This window comes from Hipposideros armiger, unplaced genomic scaffold, assembly GCF_001890085.2.
Source record: "Hipposideros armiger isolate ML-2016 unplaced genomic scaffold, ASM189008v1 scaffold_1745, whole genome shotgun sequence".
In the NCBI taxonomy this organism is placed as follows: Eukaryota; Metazoa; Chordata; class Mammalia; order Chiroptera; family Hipposideridae; genus Hipposideros; species Hipposideros armiger.
This window is the reverse complement of record NW_017733095.1, coordinates 77880-102456: the sequence shown is the minus strand read 5'-3', so window position 1 is coordinate 102456 and position 24577 is coordinate 77880. Positions and strand designations below refer to the sequence as shown.

At 37.2% G+C, this 24577-nt stretch overlaps 2 protein-coding genes across 2 annotated transcripts in view; one reads left to right on the top strand and one right to left on the bottom strand.

Annotated features, from left to right (window-relative positions):
- LOC109378114 (syntaxin-8-like) overlaps nucleotides 1-13238 on the bottom strand; it is a gene marked incomplete at its 3' end in the record, with an annotated part of 18271 nt that extends 5033 nt beyond the window's left edge. The window contains exons 1-3 of the mRNA XM_019634574.1: nucleotides 13145-13238; nucleotides 9530-9629; nucleotides 4891-4985 (exon numbers count right to left, since the gene is read on the bottom strand). Coding sequence (XP_019490119.1) covers nucleotides 4891-4985; nucleotides 9530-9629; nucleotides 13145-13233 — 284 coding nt within the window. The remainder of the gene's footprint in view (nucleotides 1-4890; nucleotides 4986-9529; nucleotides 9630-13144) is intronic.
- Nucleotides 13239-13823: 585 nt separating this feature from the next.
- Nucleotides 13824-24577, top strand: part of CFAP52 (cilia and flagella associated protein 52) — a 58018-nt gene continuing 47264 nt past the window's right edge. The window contains exons 1-3 of the mRNA XM_019634573.1: nucleotides 13824-14001; nucleotides 22071-22270; nucleotides 22622-22758. Coding sequence (XP_019490118.1) covers nucleotides 13851-14001; nucleotides 22071-22270; nucleotides 22622-22758 — 488 coding nt within the window. The 5' untranslated portion in view covers nucleotides 13824-13850. The remainder of the gene's footprint in view (nucleotides 14002-22070; nucleotides 22271-22621; nucleotides 22759-24577) is intronic.

The window sequence follows — 24577 nt, the reverse complement described above, 5'->3', positions numbered from 1 at the left end:
AGAAAGAAGGTCAGAGGACAAATAAGGAAAAGTAAGCTCTACCACAGTATTTTGTCATCAGCCAGAATGATTTTACATATAATTATAGCCAATTCATGGAGCTGTGAGGCTGTAAATGAAATCAGATCCTGGTTTCATATCACCAGCACCTACTACCAACGTTAAGTCCAGCTTCTCGGCTATCATCTGATAGGCACTTTGGAGCTAAGATGAAGTGAAGATGGTGCTGGACCCATGGAATGCCCCACCCCACTCCAGTTCCTGATTTTCTCTTTATTTGGTAGAAGGCTTAAGAATTTAGGCAAGTCTTACTTGTAAATTAATTGCTTTGGAGAAAGAAGAAGTTTGTGGATAATTCCTTCCTGGCCCCAGAACTACAGAAGGCAGTTTAGACTCCTAGCATTTTTCTGGCTCACACAGCATTTGACCTTTTTTTTTTTTTTTAAAGTTAACCAACTCTACTGAATCTCTGTTTTATACAGGCCAGGTCCTAACCTTCTTCAAAGCACTGATCATATTTTCAAGGACTATTTTCACACTATCCTTAGCTGTGTGTTATGATATAACCTCCTTACATGATTATAAACTCCATAAGGAAGGACTACCTGTAAATGCTCAATGGTACCAGCAACTTTTACAATAAAGATATAAGTAGCAGCTAATTCTCAAGGAGGGCTTAATATATGCAAAGCTCCTTCTATGCATATAATTTAATCCTAACAATCCTGTAAGTCAGGTGTACTTTTATCATCTCTTTTTTTCCACAGATGAGAAACATGAGGCTCAAAGAGGTTAAATTAAGGACCTTGTCCAAGGTTACACAGTAAGTTAAGTGTTGATAACTACCTTTTATTCAACACCCACCATTTTGGGGGTCCAGTCCTGTGAGGTGCTTTAAGTATATTTTCTTCAACTTTCACAACAACCTTGCACAGTATGATTATTCCTACTCTATTGATAAATGAAACGAAGGTCGGGGAAGGCTAAATTGCTATCCAGCCTTGAGGAAGTAGCAGAGCTGGTCTTCAATCTTCCTTCTGTCTGATTCTGAAGCCAGTGTTGTTCCCAATGTACTAACAGTGCCCAGGCTTCTGGATTTCATGGAGCAGAAATATTTCCAAACCAACTGGGGGAGGAGGGAGACTTACATAAAGTTACCAATTGTACATTTTGCCATGTATGGATATTGAAAAAAAACACAACAGACAAATCTACAATACCATCTACTTTTACTACCATGGTGAGAAAACAAGGAGATGTTAACACCAAAAACTAGAAAGGACCACGTAACAGTCCATAAACCAGAAAATTTCTACTGACATCAACACTGTCTTGTCCTTACTTTTCGCACATTACCAGGTACCAGTGAAAACTGTGATGGACAGTTTGACATCCACTTCACCTCCACTGGAACCGCGAGGGGCTATCACTAAAATCTGTTCAGTTAGCCTCTCCACACCGACATTTATTCGGGTTTGTTATAAGGTGATTACTGTATCTATCTATCCATATATTTCTCTTTCTACCTATCTTTTCCCCAAAAATACAAAGTAGAGAAAAGTTACAGATTTTTAAAATTATTTCTATAGAACTTCTACCAAGACAATAAATACCTTTTAATACTGAATCCCTTTGTTAAAGAGATTTTCCTTTTAATTCTCTTTAAAACAGCAAAGCTGCTGCCTGTGAAAACCCAAGCTTCATGAAAAGCCAATCCTACAAATAATTTCAGTACTACCTGAAATTTCACACGAGGCCTTCAATAGCACATACCTTTTCTTACTTGGTGAGGCAATTGTAATTCCCATCTCAAAGAAGCACTGTGAATAGAAGTTAATGTTTTCCAGCAATTTTAAACTCTCTGGCTGTAGGACTTTGGTTTATGAATTGCAAACTAACTGATTCAATAGCACAGAATCTTCATTTTAATTTCACATTTATTCTTGCCAGGAGAGAAATACTTTTGCAGGAAAGAGCAATAACATCTTATGCCTAACCTCCATGAATTTAATTGTTTGGAAGGCATTTTCATAGGACTTATCTTTCTGGCAACTCCTGGTGTTCTTTGGAAAGCTTCACAAGTGCAGAAAGGCATAAATTTACTCAGTAAAGTGCCATAAACTCTCAACTACCTGACACAGTAAGGAAATGTGGTATTCAAATATTCACATTAAAAAAGGCACCCCACATCAATTATGCCTCAAAAAAAGGATTAAAAAGTCACTCTATTGACGATTTATGGACAAAAATTTTTCTAAGAATTACAACATCATAAAGTATACCTAATAAACCACAGTGAACACTGTTTAATCTTTCTGATGATTAAGAAGGGTTTTGAGGATTTGCACTATAAACAGGATTTGTCTTGGCGCTATAGCAGCATGCCAATTAATGGGGAATTCTAGCTGAAGACATGCCAGGTGACAGCTGACTGAATTATTTCTACTAAAGGAGAATTCCGCTTTTAAACAACTGGCGTTGGGGCCAGAAAGCTCAGCACATTTGAATCCTAGCTTTTCCATTTCCCAGCTGTGGGGTCTGGGTCACATTATTTAAGCCCTCAAAGATTCCTCTCCTCGGTATAAAAACCTCCTCTGCTGGAATGCTGGATTCTCCTTCCAACTCCATCCGTGACTCGGGATGCAAAGTTCCACCTGGCCTCGATACCTTTTTTGTAAGGAAGGGAGGGAACCACCAAAACAAACTGACAATATGAGGTTATTAGGACTGACAGGTTGCTGTCTGATATATCTTAAATCCAGAGGCTAACTGCCATAGAATTGTTTAAAATATTTGGGAAGAGGAATATCAGGGGAGGGGGAAGATGTAGGGAATAGAAAGAGAATTAAAAAGAAGGCTTCATAACATAGAAACTACCTCCTTCTTTCCTTTCTATCAAAAGAAATGGCCTTCCTGAAAATACAGAGGTTTGGAGCGCCCCCGTCAGGTGGATCACCTGAATCTCATCCTTAGTAGTGGTTGTAGTTCCAGGAGAAATACTCATAGACTCCACGGTTTGAAAAAATACATAGGATTTTTAAGAAATTTGTTATATTCCACTTGAGTTTTTTATTTCTCCTAGGAAATTCTAAATTAGCCACATTAAGGTACTTAAATATTTTCATAATGTACTTAATAACTGTTTGGTATTTTTAAACATTTAGTGCTTAATTCAGCAAATTCTGAGATTACCACAAAACCAGTCTGAGATTTCGAAGTTGGTCAAACTGCAACCATGTAGAAGAAAATCAATTATTACTGTGGCATGCTTAGTACTCTCTCTAATTAATAACTACCAAAAATTATTAATAGAAGTAAAAAGTTCTTAATTTGTATCTTTCTTGGCCTATAGGTTTAGCACATAAATATTATAAGATGAAAAATAATCAGCTTCCTTAATGGAAGTTAGCAGATACACAGTTGTTAATATTGCATCATGTGATGACATTTAGCTACCTTTCTGATATATGTGCTTTAGGTAACAAAATCAGTTGCACACCCTGACCTCATGTGCAGACTTCCTAATACTTAGTACTGAAAGTGGAGAAAATAATCCCACCAATCTGAAACTACCTGAGGTCTATATGTTAAGACTTGTTGACTCTGATAAAATAAAAACTCTTTATATAATAGACTAACTGTGCAGTAATAAATGATACCAGATGGAGGGTAAAGTTACAAACCAACTGTATCAGAATATTCCAATTATGTTAAAAATAAGGCCCTGGTTGTTTATTGAAATTAAACTTTTATTTTAAACCTTAGTGGGTTAATAAATGATTATTTGGAAAGTCATACAACTAATCTAAATGAACCTACCTAGTGACATAAAGGGGTTATACTTGGAGAAAAATATTTTTTAAAACATTTTCTATTGTTTTATCTAAAATGCTATATTCCTATATTTTCCCATACTTAAAATTAGGCAGTAGCAACTGTTTCATGAGATACTAAAATTTGGGCTGTTGGTATGAACTACTGACAATTTAAAAAAATGATGCGACAACATAGATGGACCTAGAGAATATTATGCTAAGTGAAATAAGTCAGACTAAGAAAGACAAATACCATATGATCTCACTTATATGTAGAATATACGGAACAGAATAAATGAGCAAACAAAACAGAAAAAAAAATGATAGGAGAAGGCCAGTTTGAGGGCAGTTTTCAAACCAATATAAACTCAGGTTTCAAGGATTCGTTCAGATAACAGATCACATGTATTTTGCTAAATTGATCAGATTATGAATTTCTAAAAAAAATGTTTTAATACTTGACAGTGTTGGTGGAAGGTTGAGATAACGGCACAACGTGCTTCAAGCAAGTGGCTCCCAACACCCCCCACAAAACTCCCAAACCAGAGGCAGTATCTGGACCCTATGGAAGAATAATAAAGCAAACAGGTCACATCTCAATAATCCATGATCAGGAAAAAGCAAAAGATGTATGGTTTCTACTGGTATTGGCCTCTTGGAAAAGAAAATGAGTCAGTCAAAACTCTGGAAACTCCAGCGGGAGAACCACAGCTCAGGATTACCGTGGAAGTTTCCCTGTGGGAGCCACGGCTGAGCATCTTCAAGGCGGTCTAGCCAGGCAGCAGCGCCGGGCTCTGCGCAAATACAGCACTGACAGAAAGCATGAACTTCCTGCACTGCAAAGGTTACACCCAAATAAACTAATTCCTTCAGTATGTCTTGCTTTGCCAGCATATTCACTGTAAAACATGTAACAGACACTTAAAATAGAAATCAAGATTACAGGCAATATTTTGGAAACCAGGTCTTCCTCAAGCTGTGGAAAAATCTGGGTGGCCCAGATTCCCTCCTTTCTTAAAGTGAGACTGTTTTTCCTCCCACTCTAGAAAAGAGGTGGAAATGTTTACATGGATACATCTGATGTGTTGACACAGCTCTTAGCAATAAGTCCTTCAAAAGGGCGATCTTTTCCTTCACATTCTGCAACAAGGCTCTGATTGTCACCGTAAGCTGAAAAGAAAAGAACACATCCTAAGTATGCTAATCCAGGGGTACAGAACCTACTAAAAATATCACGTAAACCCTGCTTTACATACTATGACTCGATCAAGGAAGGCCTGGAAGAGATGCTTAGCCTCCCAACTACAACCTCAAGGTTGAAGGAATCTTAATGGTGGCCTGGTCCAGCCACCCACATACTTGCACCCCCTCGACCACCTGACCAGGTGGTAAGCCAGTCCATACCTGAACACTGACCTGTCACTTTGCCCTCACAATCTGCTGAATTATGTCCCCTGAGCATCTACCCTCTGATTCTGTCTCCCTTAGAGCCATGCAGGACACTGTGTTCCCCAGTCTTCATTCACCAGCGAAAATCCCACAATACACTGAACTGCTTCAAATGACAAGATGTCAAGTCCCATTGCCATCCCACCAGTCTTCTCTAAACACACTGCTATACTTATAACTCACTTAAAAGCTTTATAGCAAAGTGTTCTTTTTATACAGGAGGAATGTTAACCATACATAATTCTTTTTCCAGGATTGTGTGAATTTTTTTCCAATCCTTCTACAAACCCAGAGGAAATTTTTGTTTGTGACTCTAAGTGCTACCTTAAAGGATGGAGGAGGGGTGGGGAGAGAGCCTCTCAGAAATATGAAAAATAAAAGTGCCCATTAAGTTAAATATAGTCAACCAAGGATGAAATCAGAGATATGCTTAAAAAGGTACACTATCACAGGTTTCATTTGTTATCTTGTTAAAAGTAGCAATTATACAATTACAATGGAAGCAGGGCTCCCTCCTTAGATTAACAGGGTCACACTAAAGAAAAAACAGCAGAACACCAGAGGATGGCCAAGGGCTACACACATCAAGTAACCCTCAAAAGTATCAGCAGCCAAGAAAAGTCTAATGTCAACTATTCTAATACCCCTGGGAACCACAGAAAAACCACCCACAATGTTTATAGGGAAACACCAAGGAGAACGGATTTCTCCTCATTCAAGAAGCAAAGAGCTAAACAAACAGAGCACAACACACCATACACACACACACACCAGGCCTAAGAAGGGTCAACAAAAATAAAGACCAAAAGCATTTAAGAGATGAAAGAGTATATAGCCATTAAAAAGTATGACTGAAATCTAAATTTGTTAACATAGAAAGATATCCATCATAATTTATTAAAAGAAAAAAAAATCAACTCATAAAATGAAATGTCACCCACACAGGGAAAAAAACAATCCAGAAACTACATACATCAAAATGACCAGGGTAGTTATCTCTAAGTAGTGGGATTTCTTAATAATTATAAGAAAATGATTGCTTTTATAGTCAGGAGAAAATTTCTGTTATCATAGTTTAACAGAAGCTTTGCAAAGCATAGATAAAAAAGGAATGCCTAATTTATATTTTAAGCTAATACACCCTGGTAACAAGCACTGACAGAGATAATGGAAAAAAAGAAATCACATGCCAATTTCCCTTAGGGATTATAAATGTAAAAGTCTTTTTTAAATATTAGCAAAGCAAATTCAGAATTACATAAAAAAAGACAATCTACCATCACCAAGTAGAATTTATCCTAATAATTTAAGAATAGTTTGATGTTAGAAAATCTAATAATAAAGCTAACAACTTTAATGATTAAAAATAGAATAAAAATATGATTAATACAGCATAAGATAAATTAAAAACAAAACAAAGAAAGAAAACTGAATGGAACACTACTGCCTTAACTGCAATGTTATTTAACTTTGGTCTAAAAGTTCTAACCAATGCAATAAGACAAGTTAAAGAAATACATAAGGGTTAGAAAGGAAATGAAATTATCATTATTTACAGATTAATAATGGTCTCTTTGGGAAAGTCAACAGAAGCATCTGAAAGATTACTAGAAACAGGAAAATAATTCAACATACTGATCAATCATAAAATGAAAAAATCAAGGGTATTTATAAATTCAGTAATAGCTAGGGAAATTTTTTAATTATTATTTTTCAAACATCATTAACAATATCAACAAAATAAAAAAAATATCTAGCACAGTACCTGGCATATAGTAACTACAGGAAATACTGCTGACAGAACGAGTAAAAGGAAATATTTTCCAATTTAATCTATATGCTCTCCAATTTAATCTATAAATATACTTAGAACATATCTATTCAAAATTCCATTTGCAGTTCTTTTATTGTAGAGGAGGTGGTAACTGAGGCATAGCACAAAATTCTTTTTCTTTTTTTAGCTGAGCCATCCTGCCACCTGTTGGCAGCTCAGCGGCTGCTCAGCTTGGGCTGGGACTCGAACTGCTGTTGCTCAGAGCTCAAACTCTTGAGTGAGCTCTTAGCCAACTGAGACACTCAGCCGGCCCTAACACAAAATTCTTCTTAATGAAGCTATGAAAAACCTCTCAAAAGAAGAATAAATGAAGGAAAATATAGAAAAATCAAGAATAGGTGTAATAAAGGGGGACTTAAGCAATCAGATATTAAATCTTTATTAAAAAACTACAAGGGTATGATGCCAACAGCTTCATTAGTGCAAAAGAACAGAAGATCCAGAAACAATGCAGTAGGGTAAAAACTCAGTGAACAAAATATGGAGTATTTCATACCCTTGGGGAAGGGAATTAATAAGTAAGCAAAAGGGAAAAAAAATACAATTAGATGCCTACAATACACCAAAATAAACTTCAAATACTTTAAACATTTATGTGTCTTTAAAACAATAAAAACAGAAGAAAAGTTTAAAGAAAATTTAAATTAAGTAAAATATTTATATAATCTCTGGGTGTGAATGGTCTTTCTAAAGATTATCTCCCCTCCTCCTATAAGAAAAGATCACAAATAAAAATACTGATAATTTCAAATAAAATTTACAAACAAGTACATGTTTTTAAAAGTCATGTATTAAATCAAAAGCCAAATTAATAGAAAAATATTTGTATTAAATATGCCACATCAAGATTTAATGTAGTTAACATATACATAAAGAACACTTTGAAATTACTAAATAAGTTAGTAATTTATACATATACAGTCAATTCATAAAGGAAGAAAAACATATATCTAATATGTAAAAGATGTTCAATGGTATAATAAAAAAATGTAAACTATTGCATACTTTCACCTAACAGTGCGATTTTAAAAAGGTAATCAGAAATGGTGTAGAAACATAATTCTATAATATATACATATATGAGTATATGCTCATATATGTTCAAAAGGCTTAAAATTTCATACAACCTAAATCCAGAAAGCCTACACTGAGGAACTGACTCTAATCTTGGCAATAATCTAACCACACTGGAAACTCATCTATAATTAGAAATAATCTAACTGCTCAAGAAGATGATGCTGGTTAAATGAATCAGCGATCTAAATGTAAAAAAATGAAACTATACATTTACTAGAAGAAAACAGGAATAAATTCCTTTATAACCTACAACTATAAAAGCTATGAGTGAAAACAGAGAAGCAATTAAAAATAATCACCTTCAGAGCCAGCCAAATGGCTCAGTTGGTTAAGAGCTCGCTCAAGAGTGCGAGCTCTGAGCAACAGGGCCGCTGGTTCGATTCCCGGCCTGAGCTGAGCTGCCACTAGGTGGCAGGATGGCTCAGCTAAAATAATAATAATAATAATAATAAAAACAAAATAAATTTTAAAAAATTTTTAAAAAGTCAATTTCATTTGAAAAATCAAAACTTTCACATAATAGACGATACCATAAGCAAAGTCAAACAACAAATGATAAAAGAGAGGAAATAATTACACTATATCACAAAGAGCTAATCTCCCTAATACATAAGGAGCTCTTAAAGACTAAAAGAGACCAAGAATCCAATAGGAAAATGGGCAAAAGTAAAGAGTTCACAGAAAACTATATATCAATAGCGTTTAAACATGTGAAAACATACCTCACTTGATTCATAATCCAAAAAATGCAAATTTAAAACTATGACATATCCTATCTCTCTATCAGAGTGGCAAAAATTCAGAAGATTGACAACACCCTGCTGGCCAGCCTGTGAAGAAATAGAAACTCTCAAGCAGTGCTGGTAGGGGGTGTCAAATGTGATAACCCCTGTGGAGGGGAACTTGGCAACAAGAAAAAAAAAATCACATATGCCCTGGTTCTGAGAATTCACCCTTAAAATAGACACTTCCACAAATACAAAGAAAGGAAAAAAAAAACAGCACAAAGCTATTTATTGCAGTATTATTCATAACAGCAAAAGACTGGAAACAATCTAAATGCCCATCCTTAGGAGACAGGTTAAATGAACTAAGGCACATCTACACAATGCAGTATTATAGAGCCCTAAAAAAAAAACAAAGATCTCAGTGGATTAAGATGGAGCAATTTCTATGATATATTAGTAAATAAAAAAAGAGCAAGATACAAAAGAACATTTTTTGTGTAAAAGGAAGAGAAATAAAAATACACACGTGCGCGCGCACACACACATACCACCCTCAAAAATAGGAGGGTTTTCAGACCTCAAAGCTCAAACAAGTCATTTCAAGTACTAATTTCTCCTGGTCTTACCTTGGTAGTACTTTCACCATGTCTTTCATACTGATTTCGTTGTTGAATTTTCTCAGCAATTTCTTGTGCAATTTGGCAAGCAGAATCGTATGTGGAGAACCTGTATCAAAGTCATAAAGGGAAAAAAATGTTTAAGGCTCTTTAAAAGAAATTTTATATATTCATGTATAGGAAAAAAGAGCAGGTGAGACAAGACATCACATCATTAGGAAAATAGAAGGGAAGCTCATAAGGAAAAGTGTGTCCTGTCCCAGCTTTGCCACATCTCTTTTTCTCCTCCATACCGTTGTCTATAAAAAGAAGAGCTTAGGTCTGGCTCCAGACCACACATATGAAAATCAATAAGGTACAATATGCCTCCCATCAGATGTGAGGTATAAATCCTAAGTATTTCTGGAGTTCCGAAGTGACAGAAATTACTGCTGGTTCAGGCACTCAGACCTGTGATAGGGCTGGGCCAAGAGGTTAGTTACATTTTAGGCTGAGGAACCAGGTTACAGCAGGCCTCTCATTCTGACAGGAGGGAGAAGCACATTCTAGATGTGGCAAAAGGCACAAGGTGTAAGCAAAGATGAAGTGAACAGAATGGGCCTGGCATGTCGCGCTGAGTGGTGGCCCTGGGTAGGAGGGTAAAGGGTAAAATAGTAGAAAGGAGTGGAAGCTAGTTTCTGACGAGCCTTGAACACCAGCCTAATCAGATTAGACCTGTACGAGAATTTCAGAACTGTAGAGGCGACTTTTACATAGAAAGTGAGGCCTTGAAGACATCTTGCCCCCAATCCTCATGCTCTCACTTTAGCCATCAAGAGCAGCAGTTCTGAAACTTTACTGCATATTGAAATAACTGGGGAATTTTAAAAAACAAACAAAAAAAAACAATTCCTGGCTCCCTTCCCCAAGCTTTCTGATTATTGGTATGGGGTTTGACCTGGATAGGAGTTGCAAAAGCTCCCCAGGTGGTTCCAATTTGCAGCAAAGTTTGGGAACCACTGGCCCAGTGGTAACAGGCAACTTTATTATGGTATCAGCATACAAGTGCTTCAAGCACTAGTTTAGGAAAATTAACCTGAACTTCGTTTGCATAAATAATTGGGAAGGACAGAAGGGTGGCAGAGACCAGTTGAAGACTCCCCAGGTATTCAGTTACATAACCAGTCACCAGTGCTGCAAGGCATAAGGCTATAAAGGATTGGACTATGGCAGAAATAGACGTCAGAAAAGAGTTTTAAAAGGAAAAAAAGCCAAAGAAGACTAGTGAATAATCTGATAGGAGGAGTGAAGAAAAAGTGGATAATTAGAGTTTTCAGGCCTAAGTGTTGCCATGACAGAGACGGAAGAACTGGAAAGTGGAGAATACAAGAAGTTTCCAGACTATGAGTTGAGACTTGTTGTAGCACAAAAATGCTGACTGTATAGTTAAAATTGATATATGTGCAAGATTTATATTAAAATACACTCAGAAAAAAAAAAGATATGGAGAACTGAGATGAAACAAGAATGGCAAAATATTGATAATTCCAGAAAATGGGTGATGCGTATAAAGGGGCTCATCATACTATCCCATTTTATATATTTGTTACCTTCCATAAAATTTTTTAAAAATAGCCAAAAAAACCCCACCAGTGTTCACTAATTCCTTTGTTTTGTATTAACAAAGGTTGCAAAAAAATTAAATTAAAAAAAATAAGTTCAACCAGAATATACAACTATTAAGATTTAACTGTATTTTTTCCAGAAATGGTATATCATTAACAAATAAATTCCTAGCAAGGAAAGCTAATTAACTTTCTGAAAGAGCCAGTTCAGCGACAATCATCACGCACTACTTTTACTAAACAGTGAGTTTACCACTTGCTTTGATATGCCATTAAAATGTTAACTATTATATTCTATTTCTAAACATTAGAACACTACTCAGGAGCGAAGCATCATTGATCTATGACTTTCAATAGCAAAGTCTGTTTTTATAGGTTTTTCAAAGACCCATTCCATCCTCCTTTCTACCGTCCAGATCAGCAACCCACTTAGCAGGTAACAGCAAAGTTCCCCCACGGTTTCACCTTCAACAGTCAAATGAGAAAGCCATTGAGTCAAGCTACTTGAAAGTAACAGGAAAAATTATGTTTTTTCAACATTAACTGTGGAAGAGGCTTGGAATCCAGGGATAGCTTCACCAAATCTAAATGGATAACCTGGGACCTCTCCCTTATATGAGCTTTATATTTTACCTTATCTGGCAAGTGAGGGAGTTAGCTTCCAGGAAGGTAGAGGACAATTTAGCAGTATGTACCAAGGACCTTAAAAATGTTCATCCCCTTGGACCCAAATAGTTCAACTTCTCAGACATGAACCAAGGAAATAAGAGATGAAACAAAGGGGCAGTCCTTGCAATAGTTTTAAAAAAACAAAAACAAGCTCTAATATTACAAAGAGGTACAAAAAGGGGAATAAAGTATGGTTATTCATATGATGCACTCTTAGGCACCATAAAAAAAACTTTCAGTAAATATTCAATATGGAGAAATGTTCTCTGTTTTGTAAACATATACAAACACAAGTTACATAAAGTAATAAATTCATTTAAAAAATCAATAATGGCTATTATTCCAAATGATAAAGACGTTAATTTTTTTCTCTGCAAATATTCAGTATTTTCTCAATTTCCTGTCAGGGCATACACAATTGTTAAAATTAGGTAAAAAAAAAATTAGTGTTACTCAACTAAGCCATTGGCCCAGATAACCTAGATCTAGTGCTAACTTTGATCTTGCAATCCATTCTCCTAATACCCAGATAGTCTGCAACTTAAGCAATTATGAACTGTATTAGAAATAACATAAGACATATACTCTGACAATAAGTTTATAGAACTATAATGCTTTTAATTATTAAACAAAAGGCTCAAGTCCGATATGCTATAGCAATATGTTCCTTGGGATCAGAACTTTTGTCTTTCATCAGTCAATTCTTGGGATTTAATTATGGAATGACCCTTGTCAGCTAATGTTTCACTGCAGCTGTTGCTACCATAGCAAGTCTTCATGATATTGACTCAGGTAAGGATAAAATGCCTTATAAACAAATGCATAATTTCCCTCCTGGATCCCTACAAGTTTTTTTGAAGGGCCATCAAGATCTAGGTCCTAGCGCCAACTGGTTACCAACTGGCTGGTGACTATGGATTCTGAACCTCAGTTTCTCCACTTATGAAATAAGGGGGTTCACCAGATGGGCAGGCATTCCACAAAGAGATTATTACTTCTACTTCACTTTCACAGGAGTCCAGGGAAACCTGCACCAAGCAGTTCCACAACCAGGATCGGCGGCAAATCCCGGCGGCGGGATACAGCCAAGAAGGACTAGAGAAGTGTTCAAATTCAGCACTAGTACTTAGCTCTCCAAGGGTCCACTTGGTCTCCTGTCCCGACCACCCCTGCAAACACAGAGAGTGGCGCGATGCGGCAGAGTCCCCCTCGGCTGGGGCTGGAATCCTTGCTGTCCCTCCCCTCATCCCGAAAGGCCTTCTGCCTCAATGCCTTGTGATAGCACGCTCCCCCGAAGCCTGGCCTACCCCCAAAGACACTCCACGCGCGGCCGCCCACACCCCGGGCTCACCAGGGGTCCGGAGCCATCCTGCAGTCTCCTCCCGCTCCTCGGACACTTCCTGCTTGCAGCAGCTGACTACGGCGGCTCGTGCGGCTCATATCTCGTGGTTCGACGTGCGCGACCGGAACCTGAGTCTGCAAAGTGAATATACACTAGGGCCTCAAAACTATGATAAAGAAAGGACATCGCTCCCGCGAGGATCAGTAGGTTGGAATAATCTGCTCCCACTAAGAGACATGAACAGCTGGGCGCAATGAAAATAAAATTGTTGAACAAAATCTAAGCATTTCCCCAAGAAGGTGGGAGCTCCTCAAAACCTCTACCAGTTAACTGAAAATTTTATCCCGCTTAAAACAAAACCAAAAACGATTGTGGTGATAACTGCACAACTGTATAAATTTACTTAAACTCACTTTAAGTGAATTTTATGATATATAAATTATATCTCAAAAAAGCTTTAAAAAATGTATGCAACTTCAAATTTTATAGCAGTCCTCTGTGTTTGATTAACTTTTAAATACCATTGGTGCTTGATTATATAGTTACCAAAAAGGTCACCGACTACATGGGGGGAGAAAGAATTCGTTCTATGCATTTGGTGCCCCCTAAATTTCCAGAGATATAGGAAAAAGGAGCACTCTCCATTTGCAAGAGAGAATGCAAAGGAATTTTAACTCCATAGGCTGCCTTTAGCTCGGGCTTGGATCCGGTGCGCATGCGCAGCCGTTACCATAACGACCAGAGGACGCCGTATGGCTGGATGCCTGAAAGGAAAGAGAATTGTCTCCTCCTGGTGATGGAGAACCAAATTTCGTCCAAGGCCGAGGAGGCTGAGCTGGAGCTTGAGGCTGTGATCGGCTTCAATGGTGAGGCCCCGAGCATGTCTGGGCTGGGTGGTTTGGGATCCCTGGGACGTGTAGTTCCAACAGGAACAGTAAGACACCGGATGGCACCTGGAAGTCAGTGTGGGACCCTGGCATGAGCCTTGGCCAGGGCCAAGCACCGGGAGCCAACAGCCTGTCCTGCCCAGTGGCCTTAGAGAGTCACTTGCTAGTTCCAAGCCTCAAGGAGTGGGGTGTCGGTCCGAACTGATGAGTAAGGGTGGTTGTAGCCCTTCTCCCACTAGGTTAAGCTCTCCCTGTCTCTAAACCCCACGCAGCCCGCAAAGCAGCCCTCCCCTCAGTAACCATCGGATTACCGAGTCCGTGTTGGCCTCTGGGACCAACTAACTTCCCACAACCCAGCTAATGTATTAATGAGAAAGGGCTGGGAAGAGACCGTGTGTTTGAATAACAGCTTTAAGTTATGATGTCCTCTAACCCCAAATGATTCTAATGATGAGGACTTCAGACCACGGTGGAAGGGGAAAAGGACGCTAGGGGGAGCAAGAGGGGAGAAATGCTTCGGTCAGAAGAGACCTGGTGGTTCTGCTCAAATTTTATTTATGACTGCCTCTTATTTTGAACATTAAAGGGGAAAATGCTGTTTGTTTTTTCTTGAAGGATGAAAACAGGCAATGGGTTACATTTTAGAAAAGCAAACTTTTTAAAGTGCATTGTGATGACTGAAAGCTTTAAAATTGTAAAACTAGATGCAAAACAATCAAAGACCAAGGCTTTAAGCGCATTTTAGGGTTTGGCTCTTGACTCTTCGTTTTCCTTTAACCGTTTATGATAGAAAGTGGCCACTTAGTGCTTCTGAGATATTGGCCATTTTTAGAGCTGTTTACAAAATCATTTAAGAAATGTTTTAAAATTATAAAAGTACAATGAAACTAAAAGAAAGATCAGCCGTCGTTACGTTTCCCAAAATATCACTGTTGACTTTAGTGTGATTTTTTCAAATATACACTTACATCACTTACATATAAATATGTTTTTTTATATATAAAAATGGACTCAGGCTGTATATATTCCCTTATAACCTGACGGTTTTTTTTTCACTAAACAGTATACCGTGTAAAGCTTTCCTTACCAGTAAATATAGTCTATGCCATAATTTTAATATAATATTTTAACATATTCTGTTGCATAGATATACCACAATTTATATAAACAATGCCCTGTTCTTGAGAATTTAATATAATGTTCATTTCTTTACATTATCTTTAAATGCTACAGAGAACATCTTTATAGCTAAAACTTTTAACTCTTTAACTTTTTCCTTAGGATAAATTCTGTGTACATCTTAAAGACTTTTGATGTATCTTCCCAATACTATACCAGATATGCAACAGAAATGTGTACCCCAAAAATATGGGACTATTTATAGTAGCATTCTTTCAAATAGCTGAAAATTAAAAACAACCAAATGTCCTTCAACAGTAAAAGGACAAATAAATGGTGGTAAGTTCACACAATAGACTACTGGCAACAATGGAAAAGAATGAACTACTTCCACACACAGCATGGATAGATCTCACAAACATAACGTTCAATGAAAAAAGCCAGATGCAAAAAAAAGTACATACTGTATAATTCCACTCATATAAAGTTCTAAAATGAGGAAAATTAATTTACAAGAACAGAAGTCACAACAGCAATTACCTTTGGGGAGATATAGACTAGAAGAAGGCTCGTGGGGAATGTGTGAGGTGTGGTAACAATCTACTTCTTGATCTGGACTGCAGTTAAATGGGTGTGCAAAGTTATCAAGTTTTCTTTTTGTCTTCAATGAAAAACGTATACTTTAAAAGTCTATACTGCCTCACATAAAAGAGAATAAGTAAAGTTTTATGAAAGTTTGGGACAAAAATTCTAATCTGGGCTTGAGTGAGGTAAAGGAAGGATTAACTCAAATAGTCTTTAAAGGTGGGTAGGAGTCAGTGGGTAAAGACCGAGGGGCAGGGCCGGCCGAGTGGCGCATTGGTTAAGAGTTGGCTTGGGACGCCAGCTCTGAGCAGCAGGGCCCTGGTTCAGATCCCACATTAGGGCCAGTGACACTGCGCTCTCTACAGCTAATATGGTGAACAACAGCTCGACCTGGAGCTGGGCTACTGTGAGCCGCAGGCGAAGGCATGGGCGTGGGCGTGGGCTGCCATAAGCTACTTTGAGAGGCCAGTGGCCAGCGTGAACTGCCAAGAGCTGCCGTGAGCGGCCGTCCAATGGCGGGAGAGCTACTGCCTCACCTGGGAAGAGCACAGTGATAATACTAACATGGGCCAGTGAAGCAACGTCCTCCACAACTAGACTGAAGAACAAAGGACAGCAACTTGTCTGTTCCCCTTCCCTGATTCCCCAATAAAATAAATAAATAAATAAATAAAAGATTGAGGGGCAGAAAAGCAGGAAAGGGGTGAGCAAAGGAGGAAGGCACAGAGTGTAGGGCCTCGTTAGGGAATGGCAAAGAGCTTGGTGTGGCTTCAATGTTCAGGGACTGGCAGGAAAACACAGGAAAGAGAGCCTGGGATTAGATTTTGGAGGCTTTAAATACCAGGTAATTGAGTTTAGCCTTCATATGGAAGACAAATTAGAAGCAAAAGCAAAGCCCCATTTATCATTATGACACTAGAGCTCATTGTGGTGTAACATTATAGTTTATGAGTTTTAACTTGAGGGTGTAAAATATGTAACCGTACTTGACTCTTTTACTGAGGTATTTTGACAGGAATTTATTATTTAAGCAAACCAAATATAGTTGTGTTGCTTATGAAAGCATTTTATAAAACGATAGTTATTAAGAGTTTGGTATTGACACAAGATTAGTCACATTTATTAATTTACTGGAGTAGATAAGCCCACAATTTTCCTATTATGCAAAGAGTTCTTAAACAAAAAAACAGCAATAATAACAAGATAGATCAGGATTCTGCAAATGATAGTCTGTGGGCCAAATCTGGCTCTCTGTCTAGTTTTGTAAATAGTTTTATTGAAACCCAGCCATGTACATATATTTATGTACTGTATATCACTGCTTTTAAACTACAATAGCAGACTTGAGTAGTTGTGGGCCATAAAGCCTAAAATATTTACTGTTTGGCCCTTTTTAATAGAAAGTATTTGCCAAACTCTGAAATAGATAATGACTAAAGATATATATATGGGGAAGGGAGCTAATAGCTCAAAATTCTAAAAATTTGCTATTAAAACAATGACATTTTTTTACTTCTCAGATTGGCAAGGTTAGAAATACGAATAATAGTAAGGTGATAATAAGAAATGATTACTATTGCTGGGAGAATAAATTTTATAAGCTTTGTGAAAGATGGTTTTGTGGTGTCTATTATAATTTTTAAGGAGGATAATCTTTGAACTTTTAAGAACTTGAATCACTTATTCAAGTTTTTAAAAATTATGTATGAGATTCACTGTGGTAGTGTGTATAACAGCTCAAATATTGGAGGAAAAAACCCAAATGTCCATTGGTAAAAAGTTGTTTTAAAAAATTAATCCAGAAATGTTTTGGAACTAGATAGAAGTGGTGGTTGCACAACATTGTGAATGTACTAAATGCCTTTGGATTGTTCACTTTATTTTAATTATTATTATTATTTTATTAGCTGAGCCATCCTGCCACCTGTTGGCAGCTCAGTGGCAGCTCAGATTGGGCCGGGAATCGAACCACTGTTGCTCAGAGCTCACACTCTTGAGTGAGCTCTTAACCAACTGAGCCACTCAGACATCCCTGGATTGTTCACTTTAAAATGGTTAATTTTATGTTATACATAGAAAACCCTACAGACTCCATCAAAAACTGTTAGAACTAATGAATTAATTCAGTAATGTTACAGGATACAAAATTAATACTCAAAAATCTGTTGTATTTCTATACACTAATAGCAAACTATCAGAAAGAGAAATGAAGAAAACAATCTTATTTACAATTGCATCAGAAGAATAAAATACCTAGGAATAAGTTTAGCCAAAGAGGTACAAGGTATATTGAAAACTATAAGACATTAGTGAAAGAAATTGAAGAAGACACAAATAAATACAAAGATGTTCCTTGCTCACGGGTTAGAAAAATTAATACTGTTAAAAATTCCATACTACTCAAAGCCACCTACAGATTCAATGCAATCCCTATCAAAATTCCAATGGCATTTTTCACAGAAATAGAAAAAACAATACTGAAATGTGTGTGGAACCACAAAAGACCCCAAATAGCCAAAGCAATCTCAAGAAAGAACAAAGCTGGAGGCATCATGTTCCTTGATTTCAAACTCTATTCCAAAGTTATAGTATTTAAGACAGTATGGTGTTAGCATAAAAACTCACATAGATCAATGGAACAGAATAGACAGCCCAGATACAAACTCATGCACACATGGTCAATTAATTTATGACAAAGGAGCCAAGAAAATAATAGGGAAAGGCAGGATTCAAAAGGATAAAACTGGACCACTATCTTACACCACACACAAAAATCAACTCAACATGGATTAAAGACCTTAACCTAAGACATGAAATCATAAATCTCCTAGAAGAAAACATAGGCAATTAAGATCCTTGACATCAGTCTTGGCAATGATTTTTTTAATCTGACACCAACAGTTAAAAGCAACAAAAACAAAAATAAGTGTGACTATATCAAACTAAAAAGTTTCTGTACAGCAAAGGAAGCCATCAACAAAATAAAAAGGCAATCTGTTGGCCTAGAGGAAATATTTGCAAAGCATATGTTTGATAAGGGGTTAATATCTAAAATATATAAAGAACTCATATAACTCAATAGCAAAAAACCCCAAACAATCTGATTTAAAAATGGGCAAAAGATCGGAATAGACATTTTTTTTCCAAAGAAGACATGCAGATGGCCAACAGGTACATGAAAAGATGCTCAATATTATTAATCATCAGGGAAATGCAAATCAAAAGCACAATGAGATATAACCTCATACCTGTTAGAATGGCTATTATCAAAAAGACAAGAAATAACAAGTGTCGGTGAGGATTTGGGGAAAAGGGAACCCTGTGTACTGTTGGTGGGAATATAAATTGGTGCAGCCACTATGAAAAACAGTATGGAGGTTCCTCAAAACATAAAAAATGGAATGATCATTTGATCCAGCAATTCCACTTTGTACATATACACAATGGAATATTACTCTGCCAAAAAAAGAATGAAATCTTGCCATTTGCCACAGCCTGGATGGACCTCAAGGGCATTATGCTAAGTTAAATAAGTCAGACAGAGAAAGACAGATACTGTATAATCTCTTTCTTATATGTGAAATCTAAAAACAAAACACCAAGCTCATAGATACAGTGAACAGATTGGTGATTGCCTGAAATTTTTGTATTTCTCACAAAAAGTTAATTTTATATTATGTGAATTTTACCACAATAAATTATCTTTTAGTTATAGTCCTTTTCTACAACAAAATACTATCTAATCCTTAAGAAAAAGAGATCTATATAGAATACCACGGAAAGATGTCAAAGATATATTAAGTGTAAAATGCAACTTGCCAAATAGTATGTATGGTATGAGCCTGTTATAGTTTAAAGTGTGTGTGTGTGTGTGTGTGTGAGAGAGAGAGAGACAGAGAGACAGAGAGAGAGAGAGAGACAGAGAGAGACAGAGACAGAGAGGCGGGGGAACAGTGTGTGAGTATGGTGAAAAGAGGAAAAGGTGTTCCTGAACATCCTATTTAAGGAGAATCCCAACTTAAGTAAGAGTGAGTTCTCTTGCCTTTGGTGAGGGCCTAAAAGGGGCAGATATTTCCTCTCTTAACTCCTTGGCAGCCATCAGAGACATGTGACATAATAGACTCGGCCACTCAGATGTGAAGATGCTTATCTTTTCATGTTTGTTGGCTTTTAAATTCCCCTCCATCATAAATTGCCTTTTCATAACCTTTGCTCATTTTTCTGTTGGGCAGTTTGTGTTTGCTTTGCTTTTAGTAGTTCTTTGTATATTCTAAATATAATCCAGATTTCTACTTTGCAAATATCAATTATGTATAAATATTGCCAAAACATGTATACACATTTTAAGATAATAGGTCTTAAAATGTGTATACATTTTTTTGGCACCCTCCTCCCCACAGTATATATGAGGTCGGACAATTAAGTTTGCGAACTCGTTGCAATGATGTTGCTAACCTCTTTTGATATCAGAGAGATTATTCATTATGAATTTATACCAACTGAACAAACAGCCAAGTTTACTATTTGGAAGTGCTGAAAAGGCTGAGTGAAAAAGTTATATAAAAATTATGAACTTTTCATCAACAATTCATGGCTCTTGCATCACGAAAATACATGGTGAGGGAGTTTTTAGCCGTTAAAAAAATAAATGTATTGCAACACCATTCCTACTCACCTGATCTGGCCCCCAATGACTTCTTTCTTTACCCAAAGATAAAGGAAATATTGAAGACATTTTGATGACATTCAGGACATCAAGGGTAATACGACGACAGCTCTGATGGCCATTCCAGAAAAAGAGTTCCAAAATTGCTTTGAAGAGTGGACTAGGCACTGGTTGGTGTCAGTGCATAACTTTCCACAGGGAGTACTTCAAAGGTGACTGTAGTGATATTCAGCAGTGTAGTACTTTATTTATATATAATGTACTTAAAAATATATTCTCCTGTTTGGGTTTTTCTTTTTCTTTTTTTTGCATTAGAAGTTTTTAATTTTAGCACAACTGAATACATATATTGGTCTTTTCTGTTAGGATTTGCTCTTTTCTCATGTTATGTTTAAGGAGTCATTTCCTACAGCTTGTGTGTATATTGAGTCTTGTTTTTCAGATTTAGGTCCTCGATCCACCTGGAATGTATTGTTGTGGATGGTGTGAAGTAGGGATCTAATTTTACTTTTTCCATATGGATAACCACATGATTATTTATAAGGAGCCTGCAATCAAGAAAAAAATAAATATATATTTTAGTAGGAATAGATCACACCCAGACACAAACCTTAGTATTATGAGAACTTACTATATTAAAAAAATAAAATCACAAAGTGAAAAAAAAATCATTTACTCAATAAAAACATTTGGTTATTTATGCAAACAGAAAATCTATTTAGCTACTGGGATCACATTATGCACCAAAGTACATTCCATAGGGAGTTAAATATAAAAGATGAATTCATTAAAAGACCAGAAGACTATATTAATAAGTATTTATGATTCTTTTGGTAGGGAAGGAAATAGCAATAAAAAAAGATTTTTAAATACTCAGAAATAAATGTAATAAGAAATGTGTGAGATCTTCAAGAAGAAAAATTGGAAATGCTACTGGGGGACATAAAAGTAGATTTCATAGAAAAACGTACCATTTATTTATTCATTTATTCATTTATTTTTGTATTATAATTTTTTTAATTAAAGTTTATGGGATGACATACCCTATTTTTAGAAAGGAAGCATAATGTATCATTATAAAAATTACTTTTCCTTAAATCAATCTACACATTTAATATTCCACCAAAATTGATTTTTTTATCTAGTCAAGCTGACTTTAAAGTTTATGTTGTAAAATAAATATGAAGAATAGCAAAAAATTCTGACCAAAGGAAAACAAAATTTTGTCTTCACCAAGCTTGTGCCCCAGGTAGCATTCGCGTCCCCCCATGCCTATGCCCTCACCCAGGACAGGCTGCTCAGGCTTCGTGCTCTCATGTGTCTTAGAATTACAAGAATTGGCCCTAGGGCCTTGCTGTCCAAAGAGAGGTTCCTGGACCAGCATCACCATCAGCAGCACTTAAAAAAAGCTTATCAGGAACGCAGAATCTCAGTCCCACCCCAAACCTAAAATCAGAACCTGCATTTTAACTGGACACCCTGGGAATTTTATGCCCATTCAAGTTTTAGAAGTCATAGACTAGATTGACCTTCTAGTCAGTGGAATAAAATTAACTATTATCCCCACTTCTTTTCCATGAACTAAGGCTTAATTTAAAAAGCATTCACTTTTGCACTCAACTGGAAAAAAAAGTGCCAGCCCCTTCTGTACCTCATTAATACTTTTACTCTCTTTTAGGACATGTGCCCACTGGTCTGCTCTGCCATCCTGACCAGGAGCATCTGGTTTACCCTCTGGGGTGCACAGTCCTCATTCAATCAATAAACACTAACGAGCAGAATTTCCTGCACGGTCATGGCAACAATGTCTCCTGTGTGACGGTCTCCAAGAGCGGAGCTTACATCGCCTCAGGACAAATCACATTCATGGGCTTCAAGGTGAATACACTGAAAGTAACTCACTGAAAATTGATTTAGCGGTCCCTCCCTAGAAAAAAGTGCCCCACCTCAGGGAGCTCCGTGCTGACACAAGTTTTTACCCTTCCTCTTCTTCCTCTTGACTTCTCGTTCTATCCAGCTGAGAGTGAAGGAATCTGGTGTTTTTACACCAGATGTCGCAGCTGGTGACCGAGGATGCTCAGGAACAAAAGTCCCTGTTTAAAACCATTTCCATTGTGTTGCTGTCATGTTTGTAAGTCACGATCTAATTTCTAGAAAAGCGGCATTGCTGATTATGTTTCACTGTGAGGGGTAGCCCTCTCTGATCTGACAGTATATTCTTGCCCCCAGGCAGACATCATTTTGTGGGATTATAAGAAGAGGGAGCTGATTGCTCGGCTGTCACTTCACAAGGGCAAAATTGAAGCGCTGGCCTTTTCACCAAATGATTTGTACTTGGTATCACTAGGAGGCCCAGATGATGGAAGGTAATGAACTAAACATATCTACTTATTTTCCTGCAGGCTTATTTCTAGACGTGTGCAAGTACCATCTCCCCACTAACATTCTCTGTTGGCTCATCTATATTTGAGCGTGTGTTTGTGTGAAAAGCCTATGAGGAAACGACCATAGGACAGTGGTTCTCAACCCTGGCCATGCACTGAAATCCACTGGGGAGCTTTAGACAATTACTGATGCCTCGCTCCACCGTCAGAGAGTCTGATTTGATCGGCCTGGGCTCTAAGAGTAATGAAAGCTTCCTACGTGACTCTGAAGTGCGGCTAAATTAGAAAACCATTGCTGTTAAAAAAAAGGGGGGGGGGGATGTCAGCAGCAGCAGCAAAAACAACAGCTAATTTTTCTGAGCACTTACTATATGACAGGTATGTGTGGAGCACTTTAACTGCATTATCTCACTTAAGCCTCACAACTCCAGGAGGTGGGAGCTATTAGGGTCATATGACAGTCAAGGAACTAAAGTTATCAGCTGCTAAGTAGCAGAGCTGGGAGACAAGCCCAGGCAGTGTGACTCCATGGGTGCATTTTTCACTTGCCTCACCAAGACATGGTCTTTGTCCTCAAGGAACTCATGGTCAAGTTTAGTAGGCAGAGAATACCAATGAAATTGAAAAAAAAAAAAGTATTTACAATCATTAAATAAGGAAGGATAATCAATGAAGTCCATATTCCTAGGTAAATGCTACAGGAACATAGCCTGTAAAAGAAAAATACCGCCTGAGGTTTGTGTAGGATTCAATACTTGGGTGCATTTTCAGCACCCCCAAAAGAAACCCATGTCCATTAGCATTTACTCTGCATTCCAGCTCCATCACTGCCCTCCCAGCCCCAGGTAACCACCAAACAACTTTCTGTCTATATAGATTTGCCTGCTCTGGGCGTTTTGAATAAATGGAGTCATACAATATGTGGCCTTTTGCGGTTGATTTCTTTCATTAAGCATAATGTTTTCAAGGCTCTTCCCTATTGTGGCATGTATCAGTACTTCATTCTTTTTATATTGTCAAATAATATTCCATTGTATGTATATACCACATTTTCTCTATTTGTTTATCAGTTGATGGATTTTGGGGTCTTTTCCACTTTTAGGCTATTATTAATGCTGCTTTGCATATTCATGTATAAGATTTTGTATGGGTATATGTTTTCATTTCTTTTAGGTATGAGGTACTTGGTTTTAAGAGTCTTTTTTTTGGTTCATCTAGTTAACAGTATAACTTTTTAAGTGATATGTCCCAATTTTTCCACTTTAGATGGTAATTATCAATTTCCTACTAAGAGAAAAGACAAAATTATGGCTCTTACCCTACCTCGCACCTCCCCATTCCTGGAACTGTTGGTTATACCTTCATTTTAGACTACTTATTGACAATACATTCTATATGTAGAAAATTTGGGAAATGTAAGTCGGCATGTTTAAACATTAACAAAGTTTGTAATATTTGCATTCTTTTTCTTTAATATTTTGATTCAGAAGTTTAATCCTCTCCCCAGCATTTTCGATATTATCATCCAAACACTATTCAATTTAGGACCAAGTTGTATGATTGCACCCAGGAAGGAGGAAATGGAACCCAAAGCAGTGCCTCTCAAAGTGTAGTCCCCAGACCAGCAGCACCAGCAGCACCTGGGACTTTTTAGAAAAGCAAATTCTCAGGCCCCACCCCAGACCTGAATCAGAAGCCCTGTTTTAACAAGCCCTGCAAGTGGTTCTGATCCATGTTCAAGGCTGAGAACACTGCTTTATGTCATCCTTTTTATTGCCTTGTTTTTCTTTATTCTTTCTCT